At 45.1% G+C, this 19,128-nt stretch overlaps 1 protein-coding gene and 1 pseudogene across 2 annotated transcripts in view; one reads left to right on the plus strand and one right to left on the minus strand.

The window, feature by feature from the left end:
- Positions 1 to 3,369: 3,369 nt before the first annotated feature.
- LOC141114660 (U2 spliceosomal RNA) lies at positions 3,370 to 3,472 on the minus strand (annotated as a pseudogene).
- Positions 3,473 to 4,942: 1,470 nt separating this feature from the next.
- The window catches only part of SLC25A39 (solute carrier family 25 member 39), a 44,573-nt gene continuing 30,387 nt past the window's right edge, over positions 4,943 to 19,128 (plus strand). For both annotated transcript variants that reach the window (XM_073607744.1, XM_073607745.1), the window contains exons 1-4: positions 4,943 to 5,097; positions 17,783 to 17,856; positions 18,127 to 18,272; positions 18,379 to 18,438. In XM_073607744.1, the coding sequence (XP_073463845.1) occupies positions 18,167 to 18,272; positions 18,379 to 18,438 (166 nt within the window). In that variant the 5' untranslated portion in view covers positions 4,943 to 5,097; positions 17,783 to 17,856; positions 18,127 to 18,166. The remainder of the gene's footprint in view (positions 5,098 to 17,782; positions 17,857 to 18,126; positions 18,273 to 18,378; positions 18,439 to 19,128) is intronic.

Consider the following 19,128-nt stretch of genomic DNA (forward strand, 5'->3'; position numbering starts at 1 on the left):
CAGTCGTCCTTTGCTCAAAAAGTACACCAGTGACATTAGGCCCCATTTACACCTCAGTGTTTTTATGCCTGTTTCCCTACACTTGCCTCCGCCTAACATTCAGAAGTGTGTGTTCAGTCTCCCTACACTCAAAAACGACACCAGGGACATTAGGCCCCATTTAAACTTGAGTGTTTTTCCGCCTGTTTTCCTACGCTTGCCTCCGCCCAACATTCAGACCTGTGCATTCAGTCACCCTTTATGCTCAAAAAGTACACCAGGGACATTAGGCCCCATGTACACCTCAGCGTTTTCCGTTTGTTTTTCCTACGCTTGCCTCCGCCCAACATTCAGAAGTGTGCGCTTAGTTGCCCTACACTCAAAAAGTCCACCAGGGACATTAGGCCCCATTTACACATCAGTATTTTTACACCTGTTTCTCTACGCTTGCCTCCGCCCAACATTCAGACTAGGGATGAGCCGAACACCCCCCTGATTCGGGTCTCACCAGAACATGTGAACAGGCAAAAAGTTTGAGCGAACATGCAAACCCTATTAACCACTTCCCTACCCGCATATTGCCATATGACGTCCGCAGATGGGATCTCCCATCCTGGGTGGGTGTCATATGATGTCCCCGGCTTCCCAGTGGTATAGGGGACGCGTGCGCCCTGCCGGTGGTGCACACCCGCCGCGTCACCGAGGAGCCGATGCGCATGCCCGGTGGCCGCGATGTCCACCGGCACTCGCGATCACTCATTACAGAGAAGGACTGTGGATCTGTGTGGCAAGACACACTTGTCTTTGTACTCCTCACCAGGTTGCCGCCACACACGCTCGACACCATCTGAACCAAATACATTTATCTTGGTCTCATCAGACCACAGGACATGGTTCCAGTATTCCATATCCTTAGTATGCTTGTCTTCAGCAAACTGTTTGCGGGCTTTCTTGTGCATCATCTTTAGAAGAGGCTTCCTTCTAGGATGACAGCCATGCATACCAATTTGATGCAGCGTGCGGCGTATGGTCTGAGCGCTGACAGGCTGACCCCTCTCCAGCCCTTCAATCTCTGCAGCAATGCTGGCAGCACTCATACTTCTATTTCCCAAAGACAACCTCTGGATATGACGCTGAGCATCTGCACTCAACTCCTTTGGTTGACCATGACGAGGCCTGTTTTTAGTGGAACCTGTCCTGTTAAACTGCTGTATGGTCTTGGCCACCGTACTGCAGCTCAGTTTCAGGGTCTTGGCAATCTTCTTATAACCTAAGCCATGTTTATGTACTGTAGAGCAACAATTCTTTTTTCAGATCCTCTGAGAGTTTTTTGTCATAAGATGCCATGTTGAACTTCCAGTGACCATTATGAGAGAGTCAGAGCGATAACAACAAATTTAACACACCTGCTCCCCATTCACACCTGAGACCTTGTAACACTAACGAGTTCCATGACAACAGCGAGGGAAAATGGCTAATTGGGCCCAATTTGGACATTTTCACTTAGGGGTGTACTCACTTTTGTTGCCAGCGGTTTAGACAATAATGGCTGTGTGTTGAGTTATTTTGAGGGGACAGCAAATTTACACTGTTATACAAGCTGTACACTCACTACTTTACATTAAGCGCTGCGCAAACTGTTGGCGCTATAGATATAAATCCTGTATAATAATTCTAACAAAGTGTCATTTCTTCAGTGTTGTCACATGAAAAGATATAATAAAATATTTACAAAAATGTGAGGGGCGTTCTCACTTTTGTGAGATACTGTATATACTGTATATATACTAAACTGCCTGCAGACCACTAACCTGCCTAATCTAGCTCAAGCTCTTTGTCTCCTCCATGTAACACACTACGGGGTCCGTTTATGAAGCAGTGAAATCTATTCACTGCTTCGTTCTCCGGCATTCCCAGAAGAGATCTTTCTCCTCTGTGTGCCTGTTTATGAAGCAGAGTAGATCGCTTCACCTTTGGAGGAGTGAAGCGATCTACAAACGCTTGCAACAGTGGAGAACGGCCCCAGATACTGAAATCTCGTGAGACTTTACGAGATTACAGTACCAGAAATTCACAGAAACACCAAGATGTCAGTTTATTAAACAATGATAAATTATCACCGCTCAGTACACTGACAGACGGCGTGGGTAATGTCAAAACGAGTCCCCCTACATTATATACATACACACACATTATATATATATATATATATATATATATATATATATATATATGTATACACATAAATATGACAGGCGGACATGGTTACAGTGTTTTTTTTTGTTTTGTTTTTTTAAAGCCTATGGCGTGCATAACACACCCAAAAACTTCACCCGGTGCCAAAAAAATGTGCACACACATAAAGAGTGAAACACAAAACAGAGCAAACTGGTACACAAGTGTGTTTTGCCCTGAATCCCCCGAGGCGTTAGGTTCCAGACGGGGACAAGGGTACTTACAATTGGTCCATTTGGCCGAAACCAGATGGACCCCGTTCTCTGGAGGGCCTGCCGAAACAGACCCACCCAAGTACTAGGTGAGGCTCCCCCAAAGGGAGACTCCATGAGAGAGGGTGAACCAAGCCAAAAGGCCTATTATCCACCCCCTCCCAAGACTTTCAGGGCTGGCCCAAGGACCTGCAACCCTACTCATCACACAGTTCAACAAACCATGTACAAACATAAAAATACAAAAAGTGACAAACATAGGCTTAATAAATAAAATAAAGAGTGGGGCAGGAATAAGTGAAGAGGAGAGTGAAAAAGTGGCCATTGTGTAAAACAATGACCAGGCCCTCTGGCCAGGATTAAAAAAAATTCCTCTAGTCCCAGCCAAAAGGCCCGGCCCAAGAGGCAGTGCTAATTAAAAAAAAAAAAAAAAAAAAAAGCATATTCTATGGTGCAGTGACCGTGGTGCCTCAAACCAAAGTGACTCTCACTCACAGTGATTTTTTGGCACCCCTGGACTGCCACTCCAGGGGCACAAACTCCATAGGCTTTCAGGACCAACGACCCAGACCACAGCCGCCCCCACTGCAGGCAGAAAGGCATGAAGTTCAGGGAGCTTGGTGAGTGCCCTTTACCATCAGGCTCCACCATCGCTCCCATCACTCCCTCCTAATTACATTCGGGTAATAATACTAACCAATCCTCCCCCTCCCAAAGGAGGAGTAAGTGTTCTCTCCTGAATAACTGTCCGTAGCTAGAGCTACCACAATCTAGGCCAGAAAGCCAGGGACCCAACCCTCCGGCCAGACCCAGATGCAGCACCCATCCTCACCAGGAGCACCCTTTCGGAGCTCAAACTCAACCATCGGCCAGCCCCCAGTATCTGTTGGGCAGCGTGGCATAGTCCCTGCTGAAACCGCCTTTCCAGGCACTATAACACCATTGGAATTGCTGGCTCTCCCCTTTGAGAGTAGCACAGCGCCTCCTCTGGAAACTGATATGAACAGATACTACACTTGATCTTAGCCAAAAGGTCGAGAAGCGATAGTGTTGGGGGGGTCTGAACGAGGTAGAGGGAAGTTAAAAATCTTCCTCCTTCCTCCTCAGATCCCCTGAGATTTCCTCTTCACTCCCCGATTCTCCACCTCTGAGCTGGTGAATCGGGGTGGGTGAATTCTGACACAGATCGCCAGTGAAGCGCTGAGATCGCAGCTTCTTAAACTGTCCGTTACTGTGTCAGTCAATGTGGATCCTCAGTGTGCGGAGATCATCGGCGGGAGAACACGTTCAAACACGTTCTCCCCCCAATTATCTCTGTTTCATAGACTGTTTATGGGCTGTGATCAGTGGCAATCCTCTGGATCACCACTGTTCAATGCTTCATAAACGGACACCTACATACAGCCACCGTCTGAGCAGCCTTATGTGGGGCATGAACTTAGCCCCCTAAACCATGATTGGCCAAAAACACCCAAAGCATGCAGGTCAGGGGTATGCTCTGGCCAATCAGCAGCTGTCAATGCTCTGTGATCTTGCAGTGCATTATGGGGCTCTCCGCGGTGCTCGAATTAGCCACTAATCCCCCCGTATGTTTTGTTTGTTTGCAAACGAACACCTGATGTTCGAGTTGAACTTACGTTCAATTCGAACATCAGGACCATCCCTAATTCAGACATGTTTGTGTTCAGTCACCCTATGCTCAAACAGAACACCAGGGACACAAGGTCTCATTTACACCTGATTTGCAGGTCAAAGTTTAAGCGTGACGTTTACACGGGCGACTAGCGCTGGTGCAAAGGACAGCTGCAGGAATCGAATGATCCCCGCAGCTGTTTCTGCCAGCTGTGACCTCCGAGCCCTGTCCAGTTCAATGACAGTTTGGCGGTGGCCCACAGCTACCCGTGGTGGTGGCCAGTCATTACCTGCGGTGATCGCTGCTGGACACGCTTTGTGCATTGGAAAAAAAAAAGCGAAAATGAATGGCGCTACAGCCCACACCATGCTAACCTTGCTGTAACACACAACGCCAGCCATAAATAAAATCTATGACTGGATGTACATGTACACAGGGGATAGCCGTGCTCCTCAAAAAATGCTAATTGTCTGTCAGTCACACGCATGCACCAAGTCAATGAAGAATTCTATAAAACGACATTTACTTGCTGCATTGTTGTGACTGAAATGTTTGAAGCCACAAACAGACAATTAGCAATTTTTGATGAGCAAAGATATCCCCTGTATACAAGCAGTCATAGATTTTGTCCCACTTGTGTGTGTATAGATAAAAATATATATACTGTATATACATTAACATATATATAGATACTTTTATTATTGACAGTGTATAGTTGTGCTCTATGTCTATTTCCACTTCGTTTATCAATGATATCTTCCATGACAAGGCCGCCATTGGCACCCTGCCACACACACATTATACAACTGGCATGAGGAACTGGGTGAGAGGTGAGCGCCTGCTCTCCTCAGCTGCCTCTAGCCCGGTGCACGCCGGGAGCGGAGGGGGCGGGCCTGACTCCGGGAGGAGGCGGGGCATGGAGATGACTGACATGTTGTTATGATCTCAGACCGGTTTGGCCCGGTGAAGGTGGCGGAGTGTCGGCATGCGGTGTCCGGGGGCTCGGCTCCTGCTACCCCAGCGGGGCTGGGAACAGGGGTGAGGAATGACCGGAGGGACACTGACTGCCTGCATGACTTCATTCTGTATAGGGGGGAGAGCACACAGTGTGTTTACTGCAAACCCTAACAGGACATCAATCCATAGACATATATAATACTATATATATATATATAATATTATATATATGGACAGCCATGTCTCTATAGGGGATGTGTGTGATCAGTGTCTCCTGTAGTGAGGGGAGAGAACACCGGGAGCTTGTTTACTGCATCCTCCTCCATAGGGGATCATTCCCAGGACTCTGCTCTATCTATCTATTATATATATATATATATATATATATATATATATATATAGTTAGATAGATAGATTTGTATTGTACAGGACTAGGAGCAGAGATATCCAGTGTCACTGTCTATGTACTATGTTGTTGTGTATTGTAGATAAGCCACAATGTACAGATTACTGACTTCTATCACTGTAGGGGTTTATGTGTTTGTTTACATTGTGTCTGTGTGTGATCTGTGCCTCCTCCATGCGATCTGTGCCTCCTCCATGCGATCTGTGCCTCCTCCATGCGATCTGTGCCTCCTCCATGCGATCTGTGCTTCCTCCATGCGATCTGTGCTTCCTCCATGCGATCTGTGCTTCCTCCATGCGATCTGTGCTTCCTCCATGCGATCTGTGCCTCCTCCATGCGATCTGTGCCTCCTCCATTTGATCTGTGCCTCCTCCATGCGATCTGTGCCTCCTCCATGCGATCTGTGCTTCCTCCATGCGATCTGTGCTTCCTCCATGCGATCTGTGCCTCCTCCATGCGATCTGTGCCTCCTCCATGCGATCTGTGCCTCCTCCATTTGATCTGTGCCTCCTCCATGCGGTCTGTGCCTCCTCCATTTGATCTGTGCCTCCTCCATGCGATCTGTGCCTCCTCCATGCGATCTGTGCCTCCTCCATGCGATCTGTGCCTCCTCCATGCGATCTGTGCTTCCTCCATGCGATCTGTGCTTCCTCCATGCGATCTGTGCCTCCTCCATTTGATCTGTGCCTCCTCCATGCGATCTGTGCCTCCTCCATTTGATCTGTGCTTCCTCCATGCGATCTGTGCTTCCTCCATGCGATCTGTGCCTCCTCCATTTGATCTGTGCCTCCTCCATGCGGTCTGTGCCTCCTCCATTTGATCTGTGCCTCCTCCATTTGATCTGTGCTTCCTCCATGCGGTCTGTGCCTCCTCCATTTGATCTGTGCTTCCTCCATGCGGTCTGTGCCTCCTCCATTTGATCTGTGCTTCCTCCATGCGGTCTGTGCCTCCTCCATGCGGTCTGTACTGGGAATGGGGGCTCTGATGTGCTATCACTGGGATCAGGTGATCAGGGAGGGGAAATAAATATATAGGTGTGTGCAGACCAGTGTTTCTCTAATCCAGCCCTCAAGGCGTCCCAACAGGTCATGTTTTCAGGCTTGCCATTATTTTGCACAGGGGATTTGATCAGTTTAACCACCTTAGTAATTACTACAGCTGTTTTCTTCTGAGGGAAATCCTGATTGGGGCGCCTTGAGGACTGGAGTTGAGAAACACTGGTGTGTAGAGAGAGAGAGTGAGAAAAGAATAGGAGTTAGGAAAAAGAAAGACATTGAAAGAAAAGAATGACGTTGAGAGAGCAAGAAAAGGATGACAGTAATGCCGCGTACACACGGTCAGACTTTTCGTCTACAAAAATCCGACGGACGCCGACGGACTAAAGCTGGCTGACAATCCGATCGTGTGTGGGCTTCCCCGGACCTTCAGTGGACTTTTCCAGCCTCAAATTTGACGGATTTTAGATTTGAAACATGCTTCAAATCTTTACGTCGTAACTTCGCCGGACCCAGAAATCCGCTCGTCTGTATGCTAGTCCGACGGGCAAAATCCCACGCTAGGGCAGCTATTGGCTACTGGCTATCAACTTCCTTATTTTAGTCCGGTGTACGTCATCACGTACAAATCCGTCAGACTTTTGTGTGATCGTGTGTAGGCAAGTCCGCTCGTAGAAAGTCTGCCGCAAGTCCGTCGAAAGTCTGTCGGACGGGCTGTTGGACTTTTGTAGCCGAAAAGTCCGACCATGTGTACGCGGCATTAGAGAGTGGGAAAAGAATGACAGTTGGAGAAAAGATTGAAAAGATTGAGAAAAGAATGACAGTTAGGTCTAGTTTACACTTGCTTCAAAACAAGGCTTTGGACAGGCTTTGTTAAAGCTCTCTGAATGCCAGTCAAAGCTCCTGTCACTAAATAAAATGGTTAGCTTACAGTCCTGTTTACACCTTGCTTTTGCTTGGTGCTTCAATGAGGCTTAAGTGGAGCTTCAAGCGAGCTTTGCCATAGAATTCTATGGAGGGTTTGAAGACGCTTTGAAGCACCACTAAAGCACCACGGGGTATAATTTTTAAAGCAAAAGCAAGGTGTAAACAGGACTGTAAGCTAACCATTTTATTTAGTGACAGGAGCTTTGACTGGCATTCAGAGAGCTTTAACAAAGCCTGTCCGAAGCCTTGTTTTGAATCAAGTGTAAACTAACCCTAATGTGTGTTGAAGCCGAGGCAAGTGTAAATGAGCCCTTTGGGAAAAATATGACAGTGAGAGAAAAGAATGACAGTTGGAGAAAGGAACAAGGAGAGAAAAGAATGAGAGAAAGCAAGAAAAGAATGGCAGTTGGAGAAAGGAACAACAGTGAAGGAAAAGAATAACAGTTGGAGAAAAGTGACAGTGAAAGAAGAATGACAGTGAGAGAGCGAGAAAAGGATGACTGTTAGAGAATGAGAAAAGGATGACTGTTAGGGAATGAGAAAAGGATGACTGTTAGAGCCGGTTCACACAGGGGCGACTTGTCAGGCGACCTAGCCGCCTGACAAGTCGCCTCCCGTTCTGTACAATGGAACCGTTCTAATAGGAGCGACGAAAGTCGCTCCGACTTAGAAAAAGGTTTCTGTACTACTTTTGGGGGCGACTTGCATAGACTTCTATACAGAAGTCGTTTTGCAAGTCGCCGCGGAAGTCGTTTGCAGGTCGCCTCGCTGAGGCGACCTGCAAGTCGTGCCGCCCCTGTATGAACCGGGGCTAAGGGAAACAAATGACAGTTGGAGAAAAGAACAACAGTGAAAGAAAAGAATGAGAGAAGGCAAGAAACAAATGGCAGTTAGGGAAAAGAATGAGGGAGAGAGGAATGACCGTGAGGGAAAGAATGACAGTTGGAGAAAGAAACAACAGTGAAAGAAAAAAATGATGGAAAAGAAAAATGACAGCGAGAGAATGAGAAAAGGATGACCGGGAAGGAAAGAATGAGAGAAAGCAAGAAAAGAATGGCAGTTAGGGAAAAGTATGACAGCGTGAGAAAACAATGAGGGCCAGTTCACACCACATGCAGTCCAGTGTGTTTTTTTTTTTTTTTTTTTTTTTTTCTACATCAGAAACACATAGAAAGTAGGTTGTATGGTTTTCAATGGCATAATTCACACCAGTGCTTGACGTTCCAATGCGCTCCAGAAAAAAAAATAGAACATGCTGCATTTTTCCTGGACTGTACTGGAACGCTGGAAACTCATCAAAAACGCACTGGAACACACACGTCCTTTAAGAAAAAAGAGGGGGGGGGATTGCACTGGACTGCATCAAAAACGCATTTAGAATGCGTTTCTATGGTGTGAACTGGCCCAGAGAGAGAGAAAAGAATGACAGTTGGAGAAAAGGAACAACAGTGAAAAGAATGAGCGAGAAAGAGAGAGAGAGGGGGGAAAGAATGACAGTGAAGGAAAATAATGACAAAGAACAGAAAAGGCACAGTTTAAGAAAGGAGCAACAGTGAAAGAAAAGATTGACAGTGAGAGAAAATAATGGCAGTTGGAGAAAAGAATGACAGAAAGACACAGTTAGAGAAGAATGACAATTAGATAAAAGAATGTAAGTGAGAAAAAAAAATGGCAGTGAGAGAGAGACAGAGAGAAGAATGGCAGTGAGAGAATAGAATGAGAGCATGCAAGAAAATAATGACTGAGCAGAAAGAGGAGTGCTGTCTATAGGTTTCCTGTGTGCTGCGTGTTGTGTGATCTGTGTGTATCTATCTCCATGTAGTATCACTTACCTCTCTAGGGCTGATCTGGGCCTGGATGAGGTCATTTTCCTGGAGTCCCGGGCGCTCTGTTCTCACCATTGCTCTGCAGTAGTGTACACTAAGGCTGCCCATACACTATACAATTTCCTTGTTCAACTTTCCTTTAGATTTACCAAAATATAACATGAAGTCAAACCTAAACACTTTCAATTTGTATGTAATCAGGCAGGCCTTTGCACTAAATGGTTGAAGGTAAATCTAAAGGAAATTGAATAAGAAAGTTGTATAGTGTATGGCCAGCCTTAGAAGTAGGACATATGATGCCCCGTACACACGATCGGACATTGACATTTGTTCCGACAACAAAATCCATCTGATTTTTTCCGGCGGATGTTGACTCAAACTTGTCTTGCATACACACGGTCGCACAAAGTTTTTGGAAAATCCGATCGTTCTGAACGCAGTGACGTAAAACCCGTACGTCGGGACTATAAACTGGGCAGTAGCCAATAGCTTTCGTCTCTTAATTTATTCTGCGCGTGCGTGGCACTTTGTGCGTCGAAATTGTCCACACACGGTCGGAATTTATGCAAACGGATTTTGTTGTCGGAAAATTTTATAGCAAGCTCTCAAACTTTGTGTGTCGGAAATTCGGACGGAAAAAGTGCGATGGAGCCTACACACGGTCGGAATTTCCGACAACAAGGTCCTATCACACATATTCCGTCGGAAAGTCCAGCCGTGTGTACAGGGCATTTCTTTCTACATATTTATACATTGGATGTGGCACTGCCTTTCAAACCTAGGGGAACTAGTCACCCCCTATTTTGTGTACAGGGCATTAGACTTTGTTTGGCACAGCTTGCTGCAATGCACTACACCTCATTGTAACATGCCGTGGTGCATAAAGATGAATGAATTGTAATTTTCTGATATTTCAACAAAGTTGGAAAAATAAGGAAACCGTGTGATGCATCATTTGAATGTCTCAGCACCGCGCCCTGCACAGCGCTCTCCAGCGGCCGCACAAAGTGTTGGCGTTCTATCATTCCTGTATAGTAATATAATCCAGGTGTATTCGTGTTATTCCATGATCCTGTGTGTGGTATAGGTGGCTGTAATGACAAAGTGATACGGGTTGTCATCTGTCTGTTTTTTCTCTGTGTTGTCCTGATCATTTGTGCGTTTTCCTGTGTCCGGCATGTGTTTGAGATGACCGTTGTTTTATACATGTATGTGGAGGAATCGGTGATCTGTGATGACGGGGTACTTGTGGGGGTTCCAGGGGGACGTGTACATTCCGTCACGCTTTGGAAAATAATTGAAAAGTTAAAGAAATCTGACAACTATTTTTTAGGTGATTGAAAAGCGAAGGGTTTGTTGGGAAAACGTTGCACAGGGATAAGGGATATGTGTAAGAATTGTACAGAGGTAGGTGAGCCCAGGGTTTTAGAGAAGGGGTAGGTGATCGAGGTTGTTGGTGTGATTCGTTCGATGTTCTGTAGGAACATGTCATCAGGTTGTTGTTTTCTGGGAGGACGTGTCTGGCTGACATCCTGCGAGGAGCATGGAGTCCTAATATCCTGTGTACTGTGCTTAGTTTATTCTGGTGACGTTCATGCTTTGGTGGTTTTCATATCCGGTACATAACGTTCTTCTCTGTCTGTATTATTTTTGTCTACAGTACAAAGCTGTTTTATCTGTATTTTGATTGTCTGTAGTTCCTTATCTTGGTAATAGCAGTTATGTAACGTGTTTTAAAGCTCTGGCTTCTCTACCTATGGCCCTGGGGCCACATACAACCTTTAAACACGTACTGTGTGGCCCTCGGGGTCCTGCAGATACTGGTTTGTTTTGGCGCTTACTCAGGCCAGTTAACCACTTAAAGACCAGCCTCGTTTTGAGATTTTGGTGTTTACATATTTAAAACTGTTTGTTTTTTTTGCTAGAAAATTACTTAGAACCCCCAAACATTATTGTTTTTTTTTTTTTCTAACATCCTAGAGAATAAAATGGCGGTCATTGCAATACTTTTTTTCACACCGTATTTGCGCAGCGGTCTTACAAGCGCACTTTTTTTGAATAAATAAGACAGCAGTAAAGTTAGCCCAATTTTTTTTTTTTTTTTTATATATAGTGAAAGAATAATGTTACGCCGAGTAAATTGATACCCAACATGTCACACTTCAAAATTGCGCCCGCTCGTGGAATGGCAACAAACTTTTACCCTCAAAAATCTCCATAGGCGACGTTTAAAAAAATTCTACAGGTTGCATGTTTTGCGTTACAGGGGAAGTCTAGGACTAGAATTATTGCTCTCGTTCTACCGCTCGCGGCGATACCTCACATGTGTGGTTTGACCACCGTTTTCATATGTGGGCGCTACTCGCGTATTCGCTTCTGCACGTGAGCTCGTCGGGACGGGGCGCTTTAAAAGAAATTTTTCTTTTTTTTTTCATATTTATTTTACTTGATTTTATTTATTTTTACACTATTTTTTTTTTTTTTTTTAAATTTGGATCACTTTTTTTCCTATTTCAAGGAATGTAAACATCCCTTGTAATAGAAAAAAGCATAACAGGACCTCTTAAATGTGAGATCTGGGGCCAAAAAGTCCTCAGATCTCATATTTGGACTTAAATGCAAAAAAAAAAAAAAAAATGTTGTCATTTGAAAAAAATATGCCTTTAAGAGCTATGGGGGAAGTGACGTTTTACGTCGCTTCCGCCGTGCAGTGTTATGGAGATGGGTGGGGGCTATCTTAGCCTCACTCGTCTCCATGTCAGCCCAGGGGACAGACGCGATCGCCACTGCCGACGGCTCTGGTAAGCGGCAGAGGGCACCAGATCGCGGCAGGAAGGGGGGGCCCTCTCCCGCTACCGATTAAAAGTGATCTCGCGGCAAATCCGCTGCAGAGACCACTTTTATCTTGTAACACGGGGATACCGGGGTTATGGCAGTTAGCTGCTGCCATAACCACGATATCTGTCCCCAAAAAAGGGACGTATATGTACATGTGGCGGTCAGGAAGTGGTTAAGGAAAAATATTCTTTAGCCCTCATTCACATTGGAGTGACTGGTTCGTTACGATTTGACAGGTCAATCGCGCGACAAGTTGCACCCTATTGGCGGGTGTGGCACTGTTCAAACCAGTGTGACGCCAACTTTGCAGTGCCGCAGTGATTTGAAAGTAGTTTCTGCACTAGTTGTGGCGATTATGGGTGTGACTTGCTTAAGCCCCATACACACTATTAGATTTTCTGCAGATTTTTGTCTTCAGATTTACCAAAACCATGTAGTGCAGGGGCCTGCCTGATTACATACACATTGAAACTCTAATGCCCCGTACACGGGATCGGAAATGCCGCCAGCAAAACTCCGATGATAGTTTTTCGTCGGACCGTGTGTATGCTCCATCGGTCTGTTGCTGGCGGACTTCCAGCCAGCAAAAGATTGTGAGCATGTTCTCTATTTTTCAGTCGGGAAAAGTTCCTATCTGAAAATGCGATCGTCTGTGTGCAATTCGGACGTGCAAAAAATGGTTCAGAGAACTTTTGTGTCACCGTGTGTATGCAAGGCAAGCTTGAGTGGAATTCCGTTGGAAAAACCATCCAAGTTTTTTTCTGACGGAAATTCCAATCATGTGTACGCGGCATTAAGGTTTGACCTCCATATTATATGGTTTTGGTAAATCTAAAGAAAATCTAATAGTGTGTATGGGGTCTAAGACATCTGTGTGCATGAAGCTGAACAGATGTCCTCCAAGTTGCACTGACATGCGGCTTTGAAATCGTGCGATTTAAGATTAAAGTGATTTGTAAAGGTTCGTTTTTTTTTTTTTTGTTTTTTTTTCTTAACCACTTGCCACCCGCTATATAGCAATATGATGTCGGCAAAGTGTTTCTGTTATCCTGACCAGACGTCATATGACGTGATCAGGATAACAAGCCAGCGCGCAGCGCGGCAATCTGAGTTTCTGTGTGTCAGTCTGGCACGCCGCATCTCTGATCGTGTTGTGGAGCCTCTGTTATCTTGTTACGCAGGTCTTTTGATAGTTCTTTTCTGCACCCCATGGCTCAGTATCTAGCCTGCTCAGTGCATCCACGTGAGAACACAAAAAAAACAAAAAAACACAAAAAAAACCCCCAAAAAAACAAAAAAAAATACTGTGCTACCTATAGAAACTATCCCCCCAAAAAGCAGCAAACAGTGAGATGTGCACTAAAATAACTAAAAAAAAGAAGAAATAACCGTTCTAAATATAAGTGAAACACGTGAAGCAATCTCAAAGACTTCCGTGAGGAAGTACATATATAAATACAAAAACGTTGAAAAATATTAAAAATCAAATTATGAAAAGTACATGGGTCAACACATGTATGTATGAATCAAACATGAGTGTCCATATGTAATATTTACGAATAAAAATAAGTGTCCGTATATAGTAACAGGAAATAAAAATGTAAAGTAATGATCTGAAAACAGTCCAAGAAAGACCCCTTGGGTGAATCCAACCAGAGTCAATGGTGTAAAAAATTTGAGTGACAACCCATACAGTATCCGCAAATACCCAATAATTGCGCTTACCGCAAGGCAAGCGAACACCAGCCTGTATCACGTCTTGGTGTGGAGAATCAAGATGGTGCTCTAATGCCCCGTACACACGGTCGGACTTTGTTCGGACATTCCGACAACAAAATCCTAGGATTTTGTCCGACAGATGTTGGCTCAAACTTGTCTTGCATACACACGGTCACACAAAGTTGTCGGAAAATCCGATCGTTCTGAACGCGGTGACGTAAAACACGTACGTCGGGACTATAAACGGGGCAGTGGCCAATAGCTTTCATCTCTTTATTTATTCTGAGAATGCGTGGCACTTTGTCCGTCGGATTTGTGTACACACGATCGGAATTTCCGACAACGGATTTTGTTGTCAGAAAATTTTATATCCTGCTCTCAAACTTTGTGTGTCGGAAAATCCGATGGAAAATGTGTGATGAAGCCTACACACGGTCGGAATTTCCGACAACAAGGTCCTATCACACATTTTCCATCGGAAAATCCGACCGTGTGTACAGGGCATTAGACTGTATACATCGTAGCTGAAAGGATGTAATGAGGACACCAAACTTCCATCTGGAAAAAACAAAAATTGTGCCCGTGTCCAAATATATATGGACCTAATGATATGAGCATGAGAGGTATCCTTCGAGATAGGATTATCTGCGACAAAGTACTCCTGTACAAGTACAAAGCTGAACTCCTCTATGTGGGTATCCCCTTCAGTTCTCCCAGATAGAGGAGTTCAGCTCCCATGGTTGAGACAAAGGATCTTCCATTCTATTACTAGTGTAGGACCCACTAATTCGGGGTACTTTGTCGCAGATAATCCTATCTCGAAGGATACCTCTCATGCTCATATCATTAGGTCCATATATATTTGGACACGGGCACAATTTTTGTTTTTTCCAGATGGAAGTTTGGTGTCCTCATTACATCCTTTCAGCTACGATGTATACAGTCTAAGAGCACCATCTGGATTCTCCACACCAAGACGTGATACAGGCTGGTGTTCGCTTGCCTTGCGGTAAGCGCAATTACTGGGTATTTGCGGATACTGTATGGGTTGTCACTCAAATTTTTTACGCCATTGACTCTGGTTGGATTCACCCAAGGGGTCTTTCTTGGACTGTTTTCAGATCATTACCATCCACGTGAGAGCTAACAAACTCATTGACAACTTATACACAGAGACTAATTGTAATTAAAAAAGCCACAAATGTGGGAAGTTAACTTTTAATTGTCATTTTAACACGTGTGTCACCTTTTTTGTGTCTATACCAAAGCCAAACATGTCAGGGGATGTAAACTTTTGATCAGGGCCATTTGGGTCATTTCTGTTTCAGTTATGACTTAAAAAGGAGCCAAACGGCCATATGATAATAAAGGGCTTCACGTGATCACAAGACCGTTTTCTGGCATGATCGGTCATATTTTCACTATCAATGCCAAAATTCCATGACTTCTGCCAAGTATGTTAACTTTTGAAAACAACCGTATAAACGAAAAAAACCCGAAAATTTTGAAAGAAAAAAAACCCTTTATTTTTATTCTTTCTGTTATAAAACATATCCAATTACAAAAAAAATAATAATTTCTTCATAAATTTAGACCAAAATGTATTCTGCTACATAGGGTTGTCCTGATACCGATACTAGTATCGGTATCGGCACCGATACAGAGCATTTGCCCGAGTACTTGTACTCGGGCAAATGCTCCCGATGCTTCCGCCGATACCTGGAAGACAGCTGTGATCGCGCGTGGGGGAGTTACAAGATTCTCCCCCAGCGGCTTTAGTGACATACAGCGGTGATCGGTGGCTGTCACTGCATCCTCCTCCATGCCCCCTCCGTTCCTCTGTCCCCCTCCGCTGTCCCCCTCCGTTCCACCGTTCCCCTCTCCTTCTCTGTCCCCCTCCGTTCTGCTGTGCCTCCGCTGTCCCCCTCCGTTCTGCTGTCCCCCTCTCCTTCTCTGTCCCCCTCTCCTTCTCTGTCCCCCTCTCCTTCTCTGTCCCCCTCTCCTTCTCTGTCCCCCTCTCCTTCTCTGTCCCCCTCTCCTTCTCTGTCCCCCTCCGTTCTGCTGTCCCCCTCCGTTCTGCTGTCCCCCTCCGTTCTGCTGTCCCCCTCCGTTCTGCTGTCCCCCTCCTTCCTTTGTGAATGGATAGAGTCAGCTGATTCTGTCCATTCACATAACTGAAACATTGTAATCTCCTGTGATTACGATGTTTCAGTTTATGAATGGAGAGAAGCCGCTGTCTTCTCTTCATTCTCAGTGCAGCTGAGGCTGCTGAGAAAGGAACTGGGGAATCTCTATCCTCTGTCTCTTTCTCTCTCAAGGGGGAGATATCAGAGGTCTGTTAAGACCCCTGATATCTCACCAAAGCCCCCCAACAGGGCTGATTAAAAAACAAAAAACAAAAAAAAAACACATATTGCAATAAAGAATAAAAAAAAATTATTGTAAAAAATAAAAATTGTAAATAAAATTAAAAAAAAACACACACATACACGGTTCACCCCCCCCCCCCCCCCCCCCCAAAAAAAGAAAGCACTGTTAAAAAAAAACAAAAAAAAAAACACTGTAGCGTGACATTAAAAAAAAAAAGTATCGCTATCGGCGAGTACTTGAAAAAAGTATCAGTACTTGTACTCGGTCCTAAAAAAGTGGTATCGGGACAACCCTACTACTACATGTCTTTGGTAAAAAAAAAAAAAAAAATTAATATCCCAACAAGTGTATATTGATTGGTTTATCTGAAAGTTATAGTGTCTACAAACTATGGTATACAGTGAAGGACGAGCAACATTTTTTTGTTTTTTAAATTCTGATTCGGTTTGCGAGTGTTGTCTCGCAAAACGCGCAGAATTCAAGCTAATAGGGTGTGCAGTACCACATTTGGCCAGAGGTGCGGGGCGCCGGGGACACTCAGAGCGGTTCGGAGCCGCTTGGAAATACTCGGAATCACTCGGAAATACTCCGTTCCCGAATGTTTCCGAGTTCAGCCGAGCTGTCCCCGAGTATTTCCGGGGCTCTCCGGCGCCCCCCCCACCCACCTCTGGACACATACGGTATTGCGTGTAATAGAAGTCAATGCGGAACTAATTATCTTAGTTTCCATTGACTTCTATGGGGAAACTCACTTTGATATGCGAGTGCTTTGGATTACAAGTATTCTCCTGGAATGTATTATGCTCGTAATCCAAGGTTCCACTGTATATACTGGAATTTCGCCGTTATGATGCTTTATTGGTAATGGCGGTGATCAGCGACTTATAGTGGGACTGTGATGGAGTGGCAGATAATATGGCTCTAACAGACACTATCTGGGAGGGTCACTAACTGACACTGACGTGGCTTTTCAGGGAGATTGGACACTGCTGATCAGCTGAAATCAGTTGCCAAGCTTGTGCAGTGTCCAATCACAGCAGGGGATGCGTACACCTAGAAGAAGGCCGATCACGTACACGTATGTGTAGAAGTCTTCAGCTACAAATACTGCAGCTGCTGACTTTTAGAATCCAGCGACTTACCGGTGTCTGGGGTCCAGCGCAGTCAGTTGCTGCAGGTCCCCGGTGCTGCCATTCTGGTTACTGGAATCAGCTGTGGCTTCCTGAGAAGACAGCCGACAGTCCTTACGCATGCACAAGCCCATGCAGCACTTTTTGAATGGTCCCGCAACCTCGTGGTAGGTCATGTGATGTGTCCCAGGAGGCTGCGGGAGGGAGTGACAGCTGTCAGAGTGGGGTTTATATAAAGACTTGTGTGCTCAGGAGGGATCTTTTTGTGCACAATATACAGAAGTGTGAGCTGGATACTGTGGTATATCTGTGAAATATTAGACTTTATAGCCCCTGTGTGTGCAAGGTTGTTAGTGATTATTATGCTGACTGCATTTTGTCGGTGTTCAGGGCCCAGTCGTTGTAAGGTTTTTGGTTGTTTATAATGTATTGTTCATATTTGGTGCACTGTGACAGCAGCATGTCTGTACAGGTGAATATGTTGTATAACATCTGCTCTCGATTTTACATAACCGCTAACATACTGTACATTGCTCTTTCTTTGTGTCTGTGCAGTCACTCCTGGAATGAAGCGTACTGTCATTTATCATCCAGCAGGGGGAGACTGTGAGCCTCCCATCAGGCCCCAGGTAAGATGTGAGTTGTCATGTCGGTGCAGCATTGCTCTGGTGCTTATCCTGCGCATTAGATTGCCAATTCAGCCGCTTTATCAGCGCTCTGTAATAGCGGTCACGCCTGGCTCAGGGTGGAGACCGATGATAAGGAGGGGTGGGAGTGTTTAGTAACTCAAGTGTCTAATGTGTCTTACTGTTTCTTTTGCTTCTTGTTTTCCACTTCTTACCTTCCATTCTTTCCCTTTTTTTATTTTTTTTTTTTCCCAATGTCCCCACGTTCTTCAGCACCCCCACAGATTCCGCTCCCCCAGAGCTTCAATCCATCATGGCAGGGATGGCGTCGGAGGAAAGCGGCACCTTGCGGTGTGGCATCACGCCACTGCAGCAAATTCTGGCCTCAGGGACCGGAGCTCTCCTCACCTCTCTATTCGGTATGAGATGCGGCCAGTGACAGTGGTAATGGGTGGGGGATAGCTATGTGGGCATATTTTATAAGTAGCTGTGTCTCACCTCCTTTGTCGCCCTGTTCATCCTCAGTGACCCCCCTCGATGTTGTGAAGATCAGGCTGCAGTCACAGAAGAAGCCATTTCACAAAGGTAACCTACTGCTTGCAGGGTCTCCTCCACGTCTGATCATCTATAGCTTGCATTGGAAATCTATTGCAAAAAGTTAGTCTGTTCAAAAGTAATCTGTTGTTTTTGGGGCAGGGAAGACTTCCTCAGCCAGTCAGTTTCCAACTGTATATAAAGTGTCAGGTAATAGAAATCATTCCTTGGTGATGCATTCATAGCAGAACTCATTCCATTGTCTTTAATGGAGACTTCTCTTTAGCTGCTAAGAGACTGCCAAAGCTGGAAGATGTGTAATGTGCATAGTGCAGCAACCCTTAGCAACCAGGCTTGTGTGCCTGCAGTAAGCGAAAAATTATAGTTGCTATGGGTAACTGCAGTTTATATATTACAGCTGCTGTGTGTGCTGCCTCATTAAGTAGCCAGCAAGCCTGAAAACCTGTACAAAGTGAGATCTGGAGGTGGCGCTCTTTCAAAAATGTTGCCTGGCTGTCTTTAGCGTCACTATTTTCTTAAAGCAAGCAGCAGCCAGTAAAGTTGCAGCAAAGTCTGAACTCCTGATGTGATTATTGATTCTGGGTCAGAGGCTTAGAATGGATGAGATTGCATGACAGCCAGTCAGCTAGCATTTTTCAGGAGGAGAACTCAGCAATTACAGCCTTTATACAACATTTATAATTCATTAACTATATTCATTGTGACTGGTTGTATGTATGT

Source organism: Aquarana catesbeiana, linkage group LG12, assembly GCF_042186555.1.
Source record: "Aquarana catesbeiana isolate 2022-GZ linkage group LG12, ASM4218655v1, whole genome shotgun sequence".
NCBI classification, from domain to species: Eukaryota; Metazoa; Chordata; class Amphibia; order Anura; family Ranidae; genus Aquarana; species Aquarana catesbeiana.